The 20,741-nt window shown below is 34.3% G+C and overlaps 3 protein-coding genes across 4 annotated transcripts; 1 reads left to right on the top strand and 2 right to left on the bottom strand.

Annotated features, from left to right (window-relative positions):
- Positions 1-1,628: 1,628 nt before the first annotated feature.
- Positions 1,629-4,762, bottom strand: LOC140835777 (cytochrome b561 and DOMON domain-containing protein At3g07570-like). Its single transcript, XM_073201187.1, has 4 exons — positions 4,408-4,762; positions 3,910-4,312; positions 2,115-2,404; positions 1,629-2,018 (listed from the first exon to the last, which is right to left on the bottom strand). Exons 1-4 carry the CDS (start codon positions 4,597-4,599, stop codon positions 1,788-1,790), a joined length of 1,116 nt encoding a protein of 371 aa, XP_073057288.1. The 5' UTR covers positions 4,600-4,762; the 3' UTR covers positions 1,629-1,787.
- A 753-nt stretch (positions 4,763-5,515) lies between these two features.
- Positions 5,516-11,517, bottom strand: LOC140835784 (uncharacterized). 2 transcript variants are annotated; one of them, XM_073201193.1, is made up of 7 exons: positions 11,086-11,517; positions 10,415-10,514; positions 9,372-9,437; positions 8,191-8,338; positions 7,434-7,516; positions 6,486-6,547; positions 5,516-6,065 (listed from the first exon to the last, which is right to left on the bottom strand). In XM_073201193.1, the coding sequence occupies exons 1-7, from the start codon at positions 11,331-11,333 to the stop codon at positions 5,960-5,962; spliced, it is 813 nt and encodes a 270-aa protein (XP_073057294.1). In that variant the 5' UTR covers positions 11,334-11,517; the 3' UTR covers positions 5,516-5,959. The 2 variants fall into 2 exon arrangements, with proteins under 2 accessions (XP_073057294.1, XP_073057300.1); XM_073201199.1 differs by having other exon boundaries at positions 8,224-8,338; positions 11,086-11,514.
- A 2,211-nt stretch (positions 11,518-13,728) lies between these two features.
- On the top strand, positions 13,729-17,305 carry LOC140835770 (large ribosomal subunit protein uL18-like). The gene is made up of 9 exons (XM_073201181.1): positions 13,729-13,854; positions 14,464-14,533; positions 14,619-14,710; positions 15,254-15,380; positions 15,463-15,542; positions 15,681-15,797; positions 16,322-16,456; positions 16,599-16,771; positions 16,984-17,305. Exons 1-9 carry the CDS (start codon positions 13,852-13,854, stop codon positions 17,093-17,095), a joined length of 909 nt encoding a protein of 302 aa, XP_073057282.1. The 5' UTR covers positions 13,729-13,851; the 3' UTR covers positions 17,096-17,305.
- The last annotated feature ends 3,436 nt before the right edge of the window (positions 17,306-20,741 follow it).

Below are 20,741 nucleotides of genomic sequence, written 5' to 3'. Positions count from 1 at the left end.
TTGAAATAGACATTAAAAGCATACAACAATAAACATAATCCATAAAAAAATAAAGTACTTATTCTAATTCACACAAGATTTCATCGTACACATGTACTAAAAATTAACTCATGTAATATCACCAACCGTAAATAAATGAAACCTTTAAATGTGAATTCCAAATCTTTTTTAGTATACACTTTCTCTAGTTTCTTAAGGATTTGTCATCACAAGAAAACAAAAATTAACGATCTTAAGGGTTTGTCCGCACAAGACACCTAGCTCTTACCATCCACATTTTTTTAAAAATTGAGAAACATCGGAAGATAATAGAAAGTCGAGTAAACAGACGGTTGTAAATTTCGAAAATTTACTATATTATTTTGATAATTCTTGATTAGTTTGAGTTAAATATTAAAAAAAAAAAAGAGGAGACTGGAGAGTATAACATCTTCAAAAAATAATTAGAAGCATAGAGATTTTAACAGAGTGATTGAAGTTAGGCACATGAGAAAAAATAAGGAAGAAATATGAATTTTTATATAAAACTTAAAAATATAAAATTCTACCATAATTTGGCGGGCCAACCCGCAACCCAAACGGGCTCAACCCGTTTGGCCCGCAACCCAAACGGGCTCAACCCATTTGGCCCGCCTCCAAACGGGCTACTATTTATCAACCCAACCCGCTCAATTTTTATGGCGGGGCGGGTTGACCGACGGGCCTGACCCAATTTGACAAGCCTAACGATGATGTTGTCTAACTACTTGCTTGATTATAAAAATAGGCAAAAACTTGTGTGAGACGGTCTCACGGGTTAAATTTGTGAGACGGATCTCTTATTTGGGTCATCCATAAAAAATATTACTTTTTAGAGTGAGTCTCATGTGAGACCGTCTCACGGATCATAATCTGTGAGATGGATCAAACCCTACCCATATTCACATAAAAAGTAATACGCTTGGCAATAAAAAGTAATACTTTTTTCATGGGTGACCCAAATAAGAGATCCGTCTCACAAATACGACCCGTGAGACCGTCTCACATAAGTTTTTGCCTACTTTTTATGCTAAGAGTATTACTTTTTTATTGTGAATAGGGTAAGGTTGACCCGTCTCACATCCGTGAGACGATCTCACATGAGACCTACTCATAAAAATATTGTTTTTGGTTACTTGAGTTGAGTTTTTATTTATAACAGTATTTTTTATATGCTCGTCTTGGCAAAAAAATGTGTGAGACGGTTTCACGGGTCGTATTTTGTGAGATAGACCTCTTATTTGGGTCATCCAGACAAAAATATTATCTTTTATGCTAAGAGTATTATTTTTTATTGTTAATATCAGTAAGATTGACACGTCTCATAGAAAAAAACCGTCTCACAAATGACATACTCGCTCGTCTTATGCTGTGGCTCAGCCAAGTTGTTTCCAAAATATATAGCAAAATGAGTCTAGTACAATTTTTTTACAAAAAATATCAGCAGATTTAAGGTGTGGTCAACTTCCCGTGTACCCAATAAATTGATAAAAACAACTGCACTCATTGCAATAAATCAGTGTGTAGAGTGTCGGCTACACTCATTGCAAGAAAAGGTCTACAGTGTATAGACCTATGATATAATCATCAAATTTTAATATACGCATATATCAAGTGTCGATGATAATTGGTATTATATCGATCGCAACCACAAATACAAAACGAAATTGAAAAATGAAAACTACCAAAATTATATATTATAAATTGGTCTGACGATGCAAAATCACAAATTATAAAACAAAATAAATAAACAAGAAAGAAAGAAAGAATCATTTCCTCATGCAAGCCCTCAACTCTAGAATGAGAGTGATGATGAAAAATAGTACAAGAACACTAGCAAAACCAGCATTCCATCCTGCCCCAGCCTTTCCCAAATGTATGCCATAGAATACATTGACAGCCGCCGCAAATATCAAAACTCTTCCCACAATGAAGTGATACCAATTCCAATATTTCCTCACTTTGGATGTCTTGTCTGGCCTAGCCAAGAATGCAATCACCTGCACAATGAAGTAACAACTACTTCATGTAATTTTTCAAATAAAAATGGTAGCTAACCGATTGATATAAAAGGAACAATATCTGTAGTTTTAAACCTGTAGACAACCGAGTACGAGGATGAAAACGCCGATGCCTTTGTGCCGTTTAACCGGTGTTTTGAGACGATTTTGCAGGACGAAACCACAGATGACCCCGATGACTCCCAAGACGAATCCGCAAGATTGAATGGCGACATGAGAATAAAACCAAATGGGATCCCATTGTCTCATATATCTTGCAACCATTACGCCTATCGGCAACAGAATACCCCAACCCAACATGTTCAAGATTCCATGGCTTCTCCGGAGACTCGCTTCTGCGGTTTTTTGGGTACTCACAAATTGACCTGAAACTCGACAACAGTGACTCGATCAACGCAAGGAGATGTCAAAAGGTCGCATATTGTATGTGCAAGATAATGAAAAACTTGTGGAAATTCCTAAGTTGACCTTTTTCAAATTCAAGCCTAGTTTTAATTCGATAAATATGATGTCCAATCACGGCTCAATTTTGAGAGATGGATCTCTAATCCTACCTATGAAAATTTATGTCAAAAGTACTATTTTTCATTGTAGATATGGACTGGATTGAGTCGTTTGACTGATAAAAATTTGAAAGATCGTTTCAATGGAGACCTACTATGATATCTAAACCACGTGCTGATTGTATGGGATTGACTTCTACAACCTATTGAGTCCACAAATCCGTAATGAAGAACGTGACGTTTTTTCAAGCTTTGTTTAATTAATATTGAATAAATTACATAGATAAAAACTTACGTGAGACGGTCTTACGAGTCGTATTTTGTGAGACGAGTCTCTTATTTGGGTCATCCATGAAAAAGTATTACTTTTTATGCTAAGAGTATTACTTTTTATTGTGAATATCAGTAGCGTTGACCTTTCTCACAAATAAAGATTCGTGAGACTGTCTTACAAGAAACCTACTCTATTACATAATACAACCTAACCAACCTAATTTAATGCTATATTTTGCTCCATAAAACTATTTTATCCTCTTAACCCAATCGTTCCGTTGAATATATTTGGTACATTATATAGAATTGAATACAAATAATATCTCAAACCCCAATAACAAAAAATAAAGAAGTAAAAAAAATATATACTAAATATTTTAAAACCTAATCAACTTTTAGGTGGGTTAATTGATTAATTACGCAACTTTGGAAGTTGGGAGAGAAAAGAAAAGAAAAGCTGCTTTTTGTCTTATTTTTCATATTTATTTAGTATGTTAAGATGTAACGTTAGAGTTAAGTTTGGGAGAAAAAATTCATTAAATATGGTATCTATTGTATGATTAGTTCTTCCTTTATCATCTAATTATTAACTAACAACATTGTCTAAATCAAATTAGTCTTAAATATATACTTTAAATCTCTTAGCCCCTTCATACATATTTAATGAACCATTCTTCCATGATATCCTAGCAACATAATTATTTTATTACATGCCATCGACCGTATCAATTGAAGTGATATTATGAAAAGTGTATGTGACATGGACAAACGTCACGTAAAAAAAAATATATTAAAATTGAAATTTGATAACATAAATCTTAAAATCTCGATTTTTCCACCGTCACCAACTCTTTTTATCCAATATTATTTGTGAAATGATGTCAAGTATCCACATTCAATATTTAAGTAATCGACAATGCACTCGAGGGTATGTGACCATCCACCAACTCCCACGATGAAGCCAACCATACCTACTCCCACTAAACATTTTTCCCCACAAAGAATCAAGTCCCCCTTAAGATATCACTACCTAATTTGAATCACGGTCGAGTATCCCACATTTTCTTGAAATAAACAATGTTTGCAGTACTTACCTGTAGTGTAGTCCAAGGCAAGGGAGATCCTCTCTTGATGCTCGACGAGTGTGTAACTGGATGAGGCGGGCAACCGTCCCCGCGGCCCAAACGAGTATAGCAGATTCGTGGTGGGCTTGTCGGAGGTCACTTGAAAAGCCATGTAAATTTGGTTTTGTACCAGTTGGATTGATGAGTTTGAGATTTTTAGTCTACTGTCGGATGAGTCCAGTGTGACAGCATCTGATGATTGCCCTCCTAGATAGTACCTTTTAATGTTGAGTGTACCATCGGCTTCAACCCAACCAACTACGGCACTCGAGCCCACCATTTGCCCGTCGGGTGAGAATCCCATCGCGACGTATGAGTTTGGATTGGGCGCCGACAGCACAAAGCTCCATACGTTTGGTGATGCTTGCCCATACTGAAACGAACACACGAGACAATTAGATGGCTATGATTCTTGAACTTTTCCATCTGCCAACACCAAAAAAAAAGAACTTTGGAAGTGTGACTTACCCTGAGGACGAAGCTTTGAGCTGGCCACACGAGAAGACATTGGAGGGAAGAAGTGTCGAAAGGGAGTGGGTTTACGAGGTTGAGTGGAGAATCGCAAGAATTTGATGATTGTGAATGCGCATATAATATAAAAGAACATAGAATGAGGATTAACAAGAAGGGATTGTCCTTGAGACTTGCCATGCTCCCCATCTCTCTCTCTCTCTGTCTAAATTGCAAGTTGCGAAATGGGAAATAACATCGGATCAATGACTCATAAGAAAGTGGTTGACAAAGTCTGGTTGGTAATTGTGAACTAACATTGTGGATATATAATAAATGGGGAGTGGAAACAAACTACACACATCATTTGCGCTGGCCAAGTTGACCATTAATTAATTTAGTTCTCCTCGGTTGGGTTGATGATGGATTTGATTTAAAAAATGGATGATTTCGATTGTAAAGATTGTTCATGGGATTCTCCCCTCTAATATATCTGAATACAAGATAATCCACGAGTACGAATGATATTTCTTTAAAATCTTAAAATGACAAATATTTATACACGAACAAAAAACGAAACAAATCCACCCTTGATCATATGATTGTTTAGTTTAAAATTTTGAACGTGATTTCGTTTTAGATTAAGTGCACAAGATAGTTTTCTAATGATAGTTTATTTCTCCTGCTATGAATTGTTTATTAGATCCAAATTTATCGTGAGTCTAGTTTAAATCGAGCATTTTCTTTTTTGATCCCTTTATTGTGTTTGATTGGTATCTAGTAGATACGCATATACAATGCGGCACTACAAGTGTAAGGACGTCTTGTCGTGTCCCTGTGGCCGGCTTGCTCATGATCCGTGGCCCGCGACAGCCGGCAGCGACACCCTTCTAGGAACGCCCAACGTTATATACCCCAGACTTTTAATTTCTAGCACCTAACTTTTTACTTCTTTGTATACCAAATAATTAAATCCAAGAAGTTCAATATGAATGCTCAACTTAGGAATTCAAAAACAATCGGTCCTTTCAAATTTTCACAACTACCTAATTTAAGAAAAGGAAAAGCGAGAAAGTGATTTATTTGACCCTATCTTTAGGGCACATCCCACGCAATACATACAGCCTCCACAATCATAACCTTGTAAATTCTTATTTTTGTACAAGACCAATAAGAGCAGCAGCTACAAAATGTGCGTTGACCTAACAAGTATTGACACTAGATTCAGAAGTAATAATATTATTTCCTCGACAGCACTTCCGAAACTATTCAAGGACATACCCTAAATAAGTTTACAAAAACTAAAATCAGTTCTATGCTACTGAATGTAATTGGACGCTACAAAGGCTACTTCCTTGGAGAACTGAAGCAACTGGAAGAACGAAAAGGGAGAAAACAAAAGAGAAACAAGTGTACTAAGATAATGAAGAAACGAAACAACTTTAATGAAAATTTCAAGAGGACTTGAGTGGACAGTAGCCAACTTATTTGCAGTAGATGTATTTCAGAGGCCGAACTCGGTAGAGGCAGAATGATCATGAATCGAAGCATGCTAAGATGGACCTCGAGATTAATTTGGCTGGGGTGTTCGAGGAAGAATGGTATTAGCAAGATCTTCATTCAGCTTTACAGGAAGTGGCGGCATCTGCTTCATTACTTCTGGCATGTCACTAAAGCTGGAATACACAATTCATACAAGGATATTTAGAATATTATGGATTCAATACGAAAAATGAACTTAAGAGGTGCATTGAATGCGTATGCCAAAAGCATGTATAAGAGAAACCACACTCTTCTGAATTATTCTGGCAGGATTTAAAAAATACAGCAGATAGATTGGAAACAAAGAACAATTCACCACCAAGGACAAAAATATACAACCAGAAATCAATTGATGATTATTTATGGCAATGCATTCAAGATTCATTAAGTAATCAAGAGTATAAAAAGAACATCGCAAAAAAAATACAGCTGAGTAGTGAGGAAATATAGTAAACATTAGAAAAGTCCATAAATGCAGAAATTTTTGCAAATGATCGCACATAAATCAAAATGAATGAAAAGCTAAATATATAGGTAGGAAGTCCAGGACGTACTCATCTAAGATAGAAAGGATATTATTTCGAGCTTGACAGAAGAGATTGATGTTCTCATGAATCTGCAAGCAGAAATGAAAAAAAATTATGTCAACACAACTAATCATATCTAGAGATGAAGTGTCCAATGGTGGAAGCTAAGACAATGGCTGAGGAATGCCTACAGCTAAATTTGGATTGAAAGCAGAAATCAGTATCAGACAAATGTGTGATTATTATTACATCATAATCTCTGCATCATATAGTCGGGCATTTAAAAAACAGCCTTACTTGATTTCCTGTTAGTGGATATGTTCCGACAAAAAACTACTAAAATTTAGCCCTCCAAGACACAGCAACAGTCATGCAAAGCAGGAAACGTTTATTATTTATTAGGAACCTGTTTGCAAACACTTAAAGAAGGGCTTCTTCACTGACAAGTAATTTTTTTTTTTTTTTTGCATTTTGTTTGCAAACAGCTCCTAGGGTAACTCTTACTTTTTAGTATTTCAAAAATCTGTCCCGATGACAGAAACTGTCTCCTTCGTGCTTTTCCAACTCATATCCATGTTTCAGCAGTTTTTAAGCACACTCTGCTTGGAATAACAACCACTACAACTGTTTGATTTACTCACAAGTTCTACTAATACAGAAGCCCTTACAAATAGGCTCTAAAAGTAAAAAATAAATAAAAAATTTGTTAGGCCATTTGGAGTCCACCATGTGATAGCATTCATCATTCTAAGCATCCAGCGTCAAAATATACTATAACCAAATACATCAACCAAGTAAATTGTCATGGTGAATTTAACCTTCCATTAATGTGCACACAGTTGTTTACAGGAAAAATCTCTATTAGTGACAGAAATGTTGGTTCTCATCTCATCAAAATACACATGAAACTATCAAATAATTACCATCTCTTAGACCCTTACAAATAAAAAAATATGTACATGAAGCGGCTAGTACCTTGAAAGTAGCAAAGTTGGAAGAAATTTGATCCAAGGCCTGAGCATTTTGCTCAAGAAGTTGTCCACAGGAACCACCAATCACTGAAAACACAAATTTAAAGTTCTAAAAACAATAAATAAATAACAAACCATCCAGAAGATATATGTAAACTTTATGTAAACTTTGTCATTTGATCCAATCAGTTCTATACTAACAGTGTACTTCAGTAGTTTCAACAGTCTAGTTCATCATAACGGTATTATCTTATAAGTACTTATCCTTTTCATAATCATCTAAAAATTATCCGATGAACTACCAAGAACTTGTAGCATCAAGGAGCTAAGTTGGAATTGAACTGTAATTGAGGATATGAACTACAATGAGAAGAGACTATGATTTTTTCTAGACATGGGACTGTATATTGGATGCCCAGTTGGATTCTGAAAGTTGAGATCTCACGAGCAATATCCACATGCACCAAAACACTTTGAAGATCTTTAGTTACCCTTTTCCATCTCAAGTCATAATACAAAAAAGGTAATTATTCAGCCATATGTCATTCTCACAATCCATAAAAAAACTTAAGTTCAATTTATATTCATCATATTCGTGTGCAGCTGCAAACAAATATAAACTGAGGGAAAGTGCGCACTGAGACACATGATTTCAGGAAGATAACCAGGCAAAATAGAAATTGGCAGAGGAATTATTAACATAAGGCTATACAGAGAAAAAGGCAATAAGCATGTCATGTCATACAAAATACTTCACTTTCTTTCTAGAGTGAAATTCAAGATTATGTACTGACTCTTGTATGAGATTCCATCATCACTGTCCATCGACATCATTGAAGAAACATATGGAGGATCATTGGAGCGATTTGGAGCTTGAGAAGATTTTGGCAGTGAATCTGTAATCTTTTCCTGAGAAAAATTATTTGGATAGGATATAAAGTGAGATGGATATAATTCTCTTCGGTGTAGATATATCAATTTCTTAAAACCACTATAATGTCTAAATCTAAAATATAATATTTTTATTCAGCAATCAGCATTAAACAGTGGAATTGAAAATAAAGCACACGGCAGCACTGTACTTTTTCAAAACTAATTACTTGCACCTCTCTCTTATTATTTATTTTAACCAAGACACCATTAAACCACTTATAATTTGTTTTTGGACCTTTATAAACGAGGAAAGATTCTAAATAGGATATCATAAACTTAATTCTAACACCAGTGCAAATAATGTGAGTCATCATGATAGATACTAGTGTCCAACTAAAGCAATCACAAGATTTTGTAATTATTTGGATGCACATTCAGAAAGCTCTTATTTTTTAATAAGTAGGAAATGAACATGTCCAAGAGAAATTTTTTTCCCTCCTTCGTTTTCTGTTTCGTTTTTTTTTCCTCGTTTACTCTCAAACCAAAGTACCAAAGAGAGATATGGGAAAATAATCACAATTGAAATGAAATTTTCCATTAGAGAAACATCTTTTGGCAGTAGATGCATCATATGACAGCTGAGGATTTCTAAGGAACCAGACAGATCACAGAAAATTTTAGACATCACCATCACTATTTCTTATCATCACTGGCCCATTAGCTACAAATGGCTATACAACCACAAAATATATTGCATCAAGTGTTTCATTTCTTATCGCAAAAAATCTGCATATGTTGTTCAAATATGGTTAGACTGAAGAATTCTCATTATCTAATCATCAAGTGATTCCTGCCTGGGATTATTATTTGTTCTGCTCAATCTTTTCATGCAAGAATAATGATAAGACTACTTATATAAATTCAATAGATGATTTCCTGTATAGCGATACTAATTTTCGATCCATTATTAAGATGAAAAAATGTGATACAAAGAATTGAACTGAGAGGCACTCATTTATTGTGTAATAGACAGGTGAGGGAAAAAGATAGCATGAAATAACTTAAATACCTTTTTGTCTCTATTTTTCTTCGAAGAATTTTGATCATCTTTCCTTCTCTTTCCATTTTCTTTTTTCTGCCAAACATTTGAATCAGTATTTACAGAATTAGCTTTAAAAAATATCAGTTTGTCACGACTATCCTTTTCAGTCACTCTTCTTCCCATAGTACACCATTAACCATAATTGAGACAAATCCAAATAGATTTTTTAACTTCTACAACAGATCGAATACATCTCATCAAACACAATCTTGATTTAATATTATAGTTCACCCACCGATAGAAGGAAATAAGGGAAAAATTAAGCAGGCAGGCTCTTCAGACTCTTTGAGACCTCTACTCGAGCTTCAGGATTTTCATAACCCTCTCAAACATTCAAGGGAATGAATTGTTAACCATCTTAACAAACGAACTATATATTAAGAAGAAAACTGCAGATCGGATGGGGTAACTTCTTAGACAACTTCAATTCTGAATAGTGCAAGAATATATCTTACGCTACGAACTGTGTCGAAATTTATCACCATGTGCAAGCGCAACCTCATAATTGAACGGAATATACCACTAAAAAACATATAGTGAATTCAACTTTTTTTCAGTCCATTCACGCATACTCCGGGTTCTAGATTAATGCACCAATCAACACTTTAAAAACAATGGTTAGTGTAATAAAGAGACAGAAGGGCGTCGTATTCGCCAGTGTATAATTTCTTGCATGCAGAGAGATCTTTTGAATAATAATATACAACAATTGAACTTCTAACATTCCATCATAGTCGAGAAATCTTGTCTGTGACACCATATCCTGCATGGGCTTACTTTATTTTTTCTTCTCTCTCGGGACAAATATGAAGTGAAAAGATGTAGGTCACCAGCATGGCTCAAGCCTAGTAATAAAATCTGATTTATATTTGATGTTTTGGAACCCAATTCAGAAGGAAAAAAATCCTACCGTGTCAAACTTTTAAGATAATCTGATTGTGGAATATTACAATAACAGATTAAAAGAAGCAAATTAAAGAGAACTTTAAAAATGGAGTAAAAAAACTCACATTCATCCATCTGCATCTTAACGCAACATCCCGAACTGTCTTCTCTTGTAATGCCTGGGCAATTTTAGCATATCGAACTATTGTGGTTTCTGAGGCATTTCTGGCAGAAGCGGTGGCATAAACCGTATTAACATAGAACTAATGCAACAAAAGATACTGTAACCAAGACACTGCTGGTCACAAGCTCGGCAAGTACATTTTCTGCCATTTCAATTGTCATACGGCAGAAATTTCCGACCAAACGAGATCAAATTTGCACTTGTATCCATTTTTAATCTAAATTTTATCAGTTTACCGACTAATCAAACAATAAATTCCGCGGTTTCGAGTTACTGCAGAAATTGACTTGGTCGCTTGAACTAAACGGATAGTATAAACAAAACTATGCTCGGAGGACAGCCCTGAATACGTAGATATTACTAAAGTGGGTGACCTCTCTCTCGGCCGCCAAAAAAAAAATCTAAAAAATAACACAATACATGGTCCAAACTTCATTGAAAATTTTCCATAACCGGAATACGAATACCAAGATAAATTGAAGGAAACTTGAGCCGTAGTATAAAAAATACGCATCCAAACACAAAGTAATAATGTTGACAAACAAACAGCAATCAAAACATACAGAGGTCCATAGACATAATTGCTAAAGAAAGAACCAGTGAGAAACTAACTTCGCGAGTAAATCTTCGAGCGTAGACTGTTCTTCGGGGGTCCAATCGAGCGATATGCCAGGATTGTGGCGGAGGGCGGTCTGAGCCGGTCCCACCGCAGAGTTCTCCGTCACCGAGAGACCTCCGCCGTTACTCTTGACAGCATCGCCATTTGCATTCTTCTTACCTCCACCACCACAATTCCCGTTGTTGGTATTCCCATTATTATTGTCACTCTGACCCCCTGATGGGCTAGCACTAGCAGCCATGAAAAATCCAAATCAACAACCAAGAAATCGGAATTTCGATTCGATTCCGTTCGGCTGGGGAGTTCTAAATCGGATTTGATGAAGATTACTCTGGTACGCACGAGAAACGTGAATCGATGAGATTGTCAGGATCAAGAAAACAATAAGATAAATATAAGGGACCGAATGGAGATAACACTATATATACTTTGAGAAGAAATAATCTATTTGGAGTCTTTCCAATTCATATATAACGTAGAAAATAATATTTTTTTATAAAATATAATATTTTTACAAATTAAGTCGAGTCGAAAACCTGTTTCATGAAATTAAAATACCAGACGATCTTAACAAAATATTTGTGAGACGGTTTCACGAATTTTTATCTATAAGACGAGTAAACGATATTAACAATAAAAATTAATATTCTTAGCATAAAAAATAATAATTTTTCATTTATGATCCAAATAAGAGATCTGTCTTATAAATTACGACATATGAAACCGTCTCACATGAGTTTTTGTTTTTATTAAGTTTGTGTATAATCTAATCTTTATCTATACTTTTAAATTTTTAAACGATAAAATATCATATCATCTATAACAGCGCAAAATTGGTTCAAGTTTGTATTATTATCGTCCGTAAGAATAATGAATTTGTATTATCACTTCGACCCCTCTCCCCATAACAAAATCAAGTGTGGCGTACGTACTTTTAGCTTTGACACTTTTAATAAAATGTTATTATTTTATAATTTTTTCGTAATATTAAATTGGATGTAATTTTTGAAAGTTATGTCATCACGTTCTCCTTCTATATTATATTTAGATTAGAATGCGATCGAGACTTATTTGATATTTTAATTAGGATCGATTATTTTATTTCAGTAAAAACAACATAAAAATTCTTGTGAGACAGTCTTACGGATCAATTTCGTTGATCGAATTTCTTATTTGGGTCATCCATAAAAAATATTAATTTTTATGCTGAGAGTTACTTTTAATTGTAAATTTCGGTAGAGTTGACCGATAAGATAAAGATTCGTGAGACTGTCTCACAAGAAACTTACTCTAAAAACAATTATATTAATTAATGTCTAGGTTATAGATTTATTTATTTTTTAGAAAAAAATAAAAAAATTCCCGTCCATATATAAGGGTGGAAAAAAATACCGAAATATCGAAAAACCGTACCGAAAAAAATATCGAACTTACCGAAAAAATCGGTATACCGAAAATTTCGGTATGATACCGAAATTTTCGGTATAGGTACAAATTTTTTTTCGGTATTTCGATTTATACCGAAATACCGAAAATAATTTTTATTATTATTATTTTTAAAATTTAAGTTCGGTATACCGAAAATGTTTTCGGTATACCAACAAAATTTTCGGTGTTGATACGGTACCGGTATGAACTTTTTTCATATCGAAAATTCGGTATACCGAATGTGCGGTATACCGAATTTCCGGTATAAGTATCAACATGAAAAAATTTCATATTGATATTTACGGTACGGTATACGATACCGTAGTTCGGTACGGTATACCGTACTATACCCACATCGGTCCATATATATTTGAATTTGTACTAAAAAATGAATATGGTCAACCTTCATTCAAAATTTAAAAAAATTTGTGAAAATAAAAAATGTTCAAATATGAAATATCTCGTTGAGATTGAATTGAAAAGTAAACCACACTTTCGATTGTTAATTGTATCACTCTTTGGATTACTTTTCAATAATATATATATATATATATATATATATATATATATATATATATATATATATATATTGCTCCTTCGTACGTATATAATCTTATTCTGGTTTAGTCTGATATTGAATGAACTTATAATACTCAATCATCAAAATACTTTTTTTGCTTTTGCAGTTAAGCTGTGACATTCAAATTTCGATAGAGCTAACCTCACGACGGAGACTCCCGTTTTTCCTAAAATCTCTAATTTGCAAGTACTTTACTGTTATTTACTATTTTATAAAAGCTAAGCCTTAGAAAAACTGTTTTGTTACGTCATATCACACCAAAAATTTTGTTCCCTTTCTGCCCCAAAAATCTTTTACCCATGTCACTTTTTATTGCTTTGATTTTGTAGCATTTATTTTGGTAAATTTCAAACCCCCTACAACTTAACAATCCCACGTTTTCCTAAACCCTTTTTCAATTCAACTACTTCGTTATTTTCTTTCAATTTTCGTATTTGATCATAATTAACAATAGATTTTGTTTTAATCAATTTTATATGATTTGATATTTTAGTTTTTCTAATATTTCTCATTTACGAAAATTATTTCTTATTATGTAGTTTATAAAAATATCATAATTAAATTAAACATTTAAAATATAAAATAATGTCACACGCCACGCGGTTGTGAGCCCAGTTGCAATATTAATATTTGGGCTCAATCTCGGCCCACATTTTCACTAGGGTTTAACTCTATATTACACCTTACCGAATTTAAGGTGTTCGTTTCGTCCTCTGTTTGCAGGCTGCGGCATCGCGAAAAACGGTCGACAATGGTAAGATTTGGGTTCTGAGATGAGAATTGCGGCGGCTTCTGATTTTTAGATTATGCTGTTCTTTTGTTCAATAATTTGTTGTGTGATTTGATGTTTCTCTTCAGAACATCATCTGTATGTACTTAGATTTTGAAAGGAAAAATGACAGCGAAAGCTCATTGTTAGTTCGTTAAATAGATTTCAACTGAGGTTGGATAAAAAAACTGTTTTTGTTAACTTTTGACGAGATGTGGTTACCACTTATCTTTTTTCTCCTTTAATGTGTTGTTACTCGTATATCTCAGTGTTTTAGTGAAATCATGACCGAGCATCAATGGCTTTCATTTAGTTTAATTTTGTTAGTTTTTACATTTCTCTGAGTTTATTGTGCAAGTGCGATGGTATGGTTTTTAGTAACATTTGGTGAGCTCTCAGGTTGATATGACGTATGGCTTATGTTATTAGGTCATCATTTGAATTATCTCGTGTTGACAAATAACTTTTGTTTGATCTTTTACATGATTTTACTTGTTCTAGATGTAGTTTAATGTGAGATCGGGTGGAATTTACTCTGTCCATCTTTATGTTTACTCTAGTTCGAAGTTTTAACATTCTATTATCTATTTACAGGTCTTTGTCAAGGCGCAGAAGACGAGAGCCTACTTCAAACGGTTCCAAGTTAAATTCAAGAGAAGGAGGCGTAAGTAATTGACAACCTTTTATGTACGGCTTCCATGTTAAGTCAATAGCCTGATGATGATCTCGATATTTTTTTTCTAATTTAGAGGGGAAGACTGACTATCGGGCAAGGATTCGACTGATCAACCAGGACAAGAATAAGTACAACACTCCGAAATATCGTGTTGTCGTGCGATTTGTATCCTGAACATTTTTCATTTAAGTGACAACTGAAATAGTTTATTTTTAAAAAAACTAATTTAAGCAGATATGTTTTACTTTGTCAGAGTCCCAGTCACCTTGAATGCACCATCATAATTTTTAAATCTATTTCATATTTCTCTTATATTGTAAATTCTTTTTGAAGTGTATGAAGGGCTGTCGTAGGCAGTGTATCACGTGATATTTGAAATCCGAGAATGATAACTAATTTAAGCAGATATGTTTTACTTTGTCAGAGTCCCAGTCACCTTGAATGCACCATCATAATTTTTAAATCTATTTCATATTTCTCTTATATTGTAAATTCTTTTTGAAGTGAATGAAGGGCTGTCGTAGGCAGTGTATCACGTGATATTTGAAATCCGAGAATGATAACTATCTCAATGAGTATGCTGTCTCTACTGATTGAGGACTTGGAATACGTTAAATGTGTATTTGTGTTGATGTTATTCACACGGCATCGATGTGTTCTGGTGTGCATATATCTCTTTGGATAGTTGGATCTTTAATTCATTTTTAGACCAATAAAGATATAATTGCCCAAGTTGTCTCTGCAAGCATTGCTGGTGACCACATCCTTGGTTCTGCTTATTCCCATGAGCTGCCTCACTATGGCCTTGAAGTCGGCCTCACCAATTATGCTGCTGGTATTGTTTTTAGTAAATTATTATTAACAGATGTCTTAGACTTGCTGATAAATGTTGTCTAACACAAGGTGTTTTGATGTAGCGTACTGCACTGGACTTCTGCTCGCTCGTAGAGTTCTGAAAAAGCTTGAAATGGACGAGGATTATGAAGGAAATGTTGAGGTAATTAATCTATTCTCTGCATATCTTATTTTTCTTTTGTGGATGTGTTTATATCAGTGTCAGGCGACACATATGGTGTGAGGTGTTTACTTGTTACAAGTGTTTTGGATGTATGCAAATGGCAAATAATCTTTTCAGGCCACTGGAGAGGATTATTCTGTTGAACCAGCCGAAAGCAGAAGGCCTTTTCGTGCTCTTCTCGATGTCGGACTTTTAAGAACTACCACTGGAAATCGGGTTTTTGGTGCCCTTAAGGTATAATTGTCAGTGATTAGCCTTTTGCATAGTGGACTTTACCCAATGCCTGTGGTAGCCATTTTCTGGGCATTTTGTATTTTATATTATATTATATATATATATATATATATATATATACGGTCACTTGGAAATTTTTATTTTAGGGAGTGATTTTATGGGATGATTGTGAGGATCTTTAATGTTTCTGGTTTTATGTGACTTTCTTCATTGCCCACCCACCTCTTTTGATTGTTTGGTTTTGAGGCTTTTAAGGGGAGAACCTCAACCTGTCAAGCTCATTGCAAATACTTTGTAAAAAGAATTGAGCTGCTCATATATTCTGAGTTATTTATGAGCATTGTCCCTACATCAAAATAAATAAGCTAGAGTCCTGCATCAAGCCCTATCCTTTGACCTTTAATTTTCCACATGTCAACCGTTGGTTAATTATTACTGGAGTATGGTTATATGATTTGGGAATAAATCGTTTTATTTATTAGTCAGGCTTTAGTGCATAACTCTGCTCCTTTATCTCTTCACAGGGAGCTCTGGATGGCGGACTTGACATCCCTCATAGTGATAAAAGGTTTGCTGGATTTAACAAGGACAAGCAGCTACTTGACCCTGAAGTGCATAGGAAATACATTTATGGAGGGCACGTTTCGTCCTACATGGATGTAAGTGTTAACTAGAGCTCTTTGCTCTGTGTTGTAACATTTTTATTGCGTTCTCTCGACTTTCTTTTGGTTGGTCATTCTACTAGTAACAATTTCTTATTCTGCTAGTGCTTTAAATTGATTTACAACGGTAACCGTGCAGAATTTGATGGAAGATGAGCCCGAGAAGTACCAATCTCACTTTAGCAGGTTTATTAAAAAGGGTATTGAGTCAGAGAACATAGAGGAGATGTACAAGAAGGTTCATGCTGCCATTCGTGCTGATCCAGCAAAAACGAAATCTGTAAAACCACCATCGAAGTCGCCTCACAAGAGGTAACGAAGATCTTGTTATCTGATAAGACCATTTCTCGAAGTATCTTATTCCCTAGAGGCTAGAACATGCTGTGATGAATGGTTTACTATCATGAATTCCATGATAAGTTGAAGTAATCGCGGTCGAGAAATTATCTAATCAAGAAATCAGTCTTATTTTAACTCAAACTATTTTCTCACTTGCGATTTGTGTTTTGGAATCATTTCCACAGATACAACCTTAAGAAGCTAACTTATGAGGAGAGGAGGGAGAAGCTGATCCAGAGGTTGAATGCTCTGAATTCTGCAGAAGCTCACAGAGAAGACGAGGATGATGACGAGTGAACAGCAGCACACCCTGCATTTTACGTCATTGGAAATTTTTGCTTTTTCCTTGCACCATCGGATTAAGTCCTCGGAAATTTTTGCTTTTGTCAACGCCTCAAATGCAATGAGATTTAGCAGTTTCGTTATTGTTTTTGGTCACAATACTAATTGTGGACTGGATAATTTCGTGTTTCCTTCTGAATTTTAAATCAGTTATTTATGGTTTTAGTTTTGGAAGAAACGCTGTCCAACCGGCGCCAACAACGGGTATTCGGCTTACGCTTCACGAAGATTGGCATGATATGGTAAAGAGAAATTTGTGAAAATTTTATGGCACACGATGCGGCAAGGACCTGTATCATACTATATTAGTTAAACTGTCAAAATTCTAATAAAGCGTACATCATAAGGTTCTGTTTGAGCTTTGAACAGTTATTTATAAAATGGTTTTATAAAAGCGTTTGTTGCAAATCTATATAAAATTTGAGTAAACATCTGTTGGATAACAATTTTATTTTAAAAAACGATTCATAGGTAAAAAATAATTTAAAAATTGTTTGAATAATTATCTACCAAATTTTTTAAATTCTCGTTTAATTTGCGTTTTTATTCTAAAAATACCTCTATCGTTCTTTAAAAATTATGTTTGAAAATCATTTTTTAAAAATATTGTTCAAAAAGGTTTTACACGTTTTCAAATTACTTTTTCAAACGAAATAAAATTTTAAATTAATTTACTAATATAACTAAAGTTTAAGATAATTTGGACTGTAGATGTTTGTAGATACGTAATCTATTTTATGATTCGGCAATTGGCCGTAATAGTCTGGCATGGAAAAAAAAAAGAACTAGAAGAAGAAGGTATTTTTTGTGTTTTTTCCTTATTGTTATAACCAAAATTCGTCGGTTGTATGTATGTATCTGTCCGAAAAAGAGGAAATGTATATACCATCACAAAATTTGATTTATTTTAAAAATAGCTCTTGCACGTGTACTTTTTATTTGAGTTTTTTAAAATTGGTTACAACTTTTCTGTTCTTGATTAATAGATGTTATTTCAATCGTGAGATGAATAATGATGCATGATATATCTGTATGATAATAGATGATATTATAATTTATAACTCTAATATTTTATAAAATTTGAGTCAAAAATCAAATTGAATAAATATGTATAATCAATTATTGCTCCATTTTTCACATCAAGTCATTCTTTAGGTATTTCGATCAGTTAAAGTCATTAGTCAAATGCAGAAGGACAGAAGGTGAATTCCCCGCTTCTTCCGCCACCTCGGACAGTATGCAAAGAATGACATAATTTATAAAAAAAAACTTATATGAGAAGGTCTCACGGTCGTATTTGGTGAGACAGATATCTTATCTGGATCATTAATGAAAAAATATTATTTTTTATGCTAAGAATATTACTTTTTATTGTGAATATCGATAGAGTTTACCCGTGTCACAGATAAAGATTCGTGAAACCGTCTCACAAGAGATATACTCCATAATTTATAGATTTGAGGAAAAAAAATGGTTTGGATACTGATTCATTTCCCTTTCTCATAATCCCGTTCAAGTTTCAACAAACAAATCCATTAGAACTTCAATACAATCGACATTTTCCGAGACTTGCATTATCTAAACTTAACGCTAATTTTAATGTATTTTCTGATCATTTTAATGTATTTTCTGAGCACGGTTTTCTGGACCATATCAAGACAATCGTTTATTTTCGTGCCTACGCGGTCAGCATCTAGAAAACCCTATATTCGAGAGATGGTTCTATGAAACATTTACGATATATTTCTACAAGAAACTTTGGGAAAATCACTTCCGGTATTTTCCTACAAGATGTTCGTGATAGCATCTTGCTTGAAAACAAAAAACCAAAACGTTCGTGATAACCTCTTGCTTGAAAACAAAAAAATACGATGAGCTTCACGTAGGAATGTAAATGAGCCGAGCGAGCCGAGCCGAACAGTATCAGGCTCGGGCTCGGCTCGTTAAACTATTTGCTCGGCTCGGGCTCGTTACGAGCCTTTGGTTTGAAGCTCGGGCTCGGCTCGTTCGGAAGTTATGAAGCTCAGGCTCGGCTCGAGCTCGGCTCATTAATGGCTCGTTTATCTTGTTCAATGAGCCTGGCTCGGGTTCGGCTCGTTAAACAAGCTCGTTAAGCGAGCTCGTTTTTGCTCAGAAGACCTCGCGAAAAAACCGTCGCTATTAGCGACGGATTGTTTGAAAAACCGTCGCTGATTAAATCAGCGACGGTTTGTTAGCGACAAACCGTCGCTAAATGTTCATTATAGTCTTCGTTAATCTGCGCGGTTCATCTTATTACTTCAGCATGAACTTATTTTCTTATTTTTTTACTTCGTCAACATTGATATGCCGAAGTAAAATATAATAAAAAAATATAGTGAAGCCCGTGTTTTTAAACATCCGAAGTAAAATATATTATTTTACTTCGCTGGTGTTATTACTGAAGTTATTGGTAATGTATTACTTCGTAATTTATTATTGTCGAAGTAAAATCCGATTTTTCTACTAGTGTTATAACATTGTAATTTCTGTAAGATACACTTTAGAATTTTGAATAAATGAATATTATATATATATATATATATATATATATATATATATATATATATAATGAATTACGTGGGCCTATATAATTTTGGACCATATCATATTATAATATGATACTATATAATGTATCACATACGTGGCCTTGTATTTTTGGACCTCACAATACTAAGGTTTCTTCTATGCGGCGACATTAGATATCTAATCGGTTGTTTTTGATGTCTGATATTCAGTTTATTATATTAAAATATTTTAATTTTTTATATATATTTACTTTAAAGTATAATTAGTTTCAAACCATAATATTTTTAAATAATAAGATTATATACGTATAATTATATGTAGAATTAATTAGGAGTGAAAGCGCATACGCTAGATTCATTGCCGTAGCAGCAATAACAGATTGAAACTTTTGAACTTTGTCTCTACATACGTTAGAATTAATTTCTACGGAGTGAGAGTGCATACGCTAGAATTAATTTATATCATTGCATTAACAGATATTTATATCATTGCATTAACAATCCAACAAATATGAGTTCTTAAGTAGACTAAATTCATTGCCGTAGCAGCAATATTCAAACATACCTGAGAGGCTGAAACTTCTGAACTTTTGTCTCTAATTGTTTTGCCCACTGTATTTGGAGATGAAACCAAACCACACGCTCAAATCTACCGATTTCTGCTTCGATAATGGTCGACCGGACCTGGGCTACGACCGGAGACCCTCGGCGACGACGGGCGGAGGTCGGGAGGCGCGGATTCGGGGGGAATAGGTGAGGTTACGGGAATAGCCGAGTAGGGTTTGGGATTTGGAATACATGAGGACGAGGTTACGGGAATGTGACATTATTGCCATAACATTCACATTTTTAATATAATTTTTAATTTTAATTTATTATTTATCATACATAATTATTTTAATATTAAAACTCATTAATTATCTCAAATTCGAGCTCACGATCTACCTAAACGAGCCGAGCTTGTGAACCACTTAAACGAGCCGAGCTCGAGCTCGAGCTCACGAGCCAGCTAAACGAGTCGAGCTCAATTTTGAGCTCACGAGCCTATTATCGAA

The sequence above is a fragment of the Primulina eburnea genome, chromosome 1 (assembly GCF_022965805.1).
Source record: "Primulina eburnea isolate SZY01 chromosome 1, ASM2296580v1, whole genome shotgun sequence".
Classification (NCBI taxonomy): domain Eukaryota; kingdom Viridiplantae; phylum Streptophyta; class Magnoliopsida; order Lamiales; family Gesneriaceae; genus Primulina; species Primulina eburnea.
This window is presented reverse-complemented; position numbering and strand designations above follow the sequence as displayed.

Coding starts and splice junctions, on each gene's coding strand:
- LOC140835784 (XM_073201193.1), bottom strand. CDS start 11,333: ATGGCTGCTAGTGCTAGCCCATCAGGGGGTCAGAGTGACAATAATAAT. Junction 10,515..11,085: donor CTCGAAGATTTACTCGCGAA/GTTAGTTTCTCA, acceptor CGCTTCTGCCAG/AAATGCCTCAGAAACCACAA. Junction 6,066..6,485: donor ATCCTTTCTATCTTAGATGA/GTACGTCCTGGA, acceptor TGTGTATTCCAG/CTTTAGTGACATGCCAGAAG.
- LOC140835770 (XM_073201181.1), top strand. Junction 15,381..15,462: donor CCTCACCAATTATGCTGCTG/GTATTGTTTTTA, acceptor GTTTTGATGTAG/CGTACTGCACTGGACTTCTG. Junction 15,543..15,680: donor ATTATGAAGGAAATGTTGAG/GTAATTAATCTA, acceptor TAATCTTTTCAG/GCCACTGGAGAGGATTATTC.
- LOC140835777 (XM_073201187.1), bottom strand. CDS start 4,599: ATGGGGAGCATGGCAAGTCTCAAGGACAATCCCTTCTTGTTAATCCTC. Junction 2,405..3,909: donor TGCCTTGGACTACACTACAG/GTAAGTACTGCA, acceptor GTCGAGTTTCAG/GTCAATTTGTGAGTACCCAA. Junction 2,019..2,114: donor TCGTACTCGGTTGTCTACAG/GTTTAAAACTAC, acceptor TTCATTGTGCAG/GTGATTGCATTCTTGGCTAG.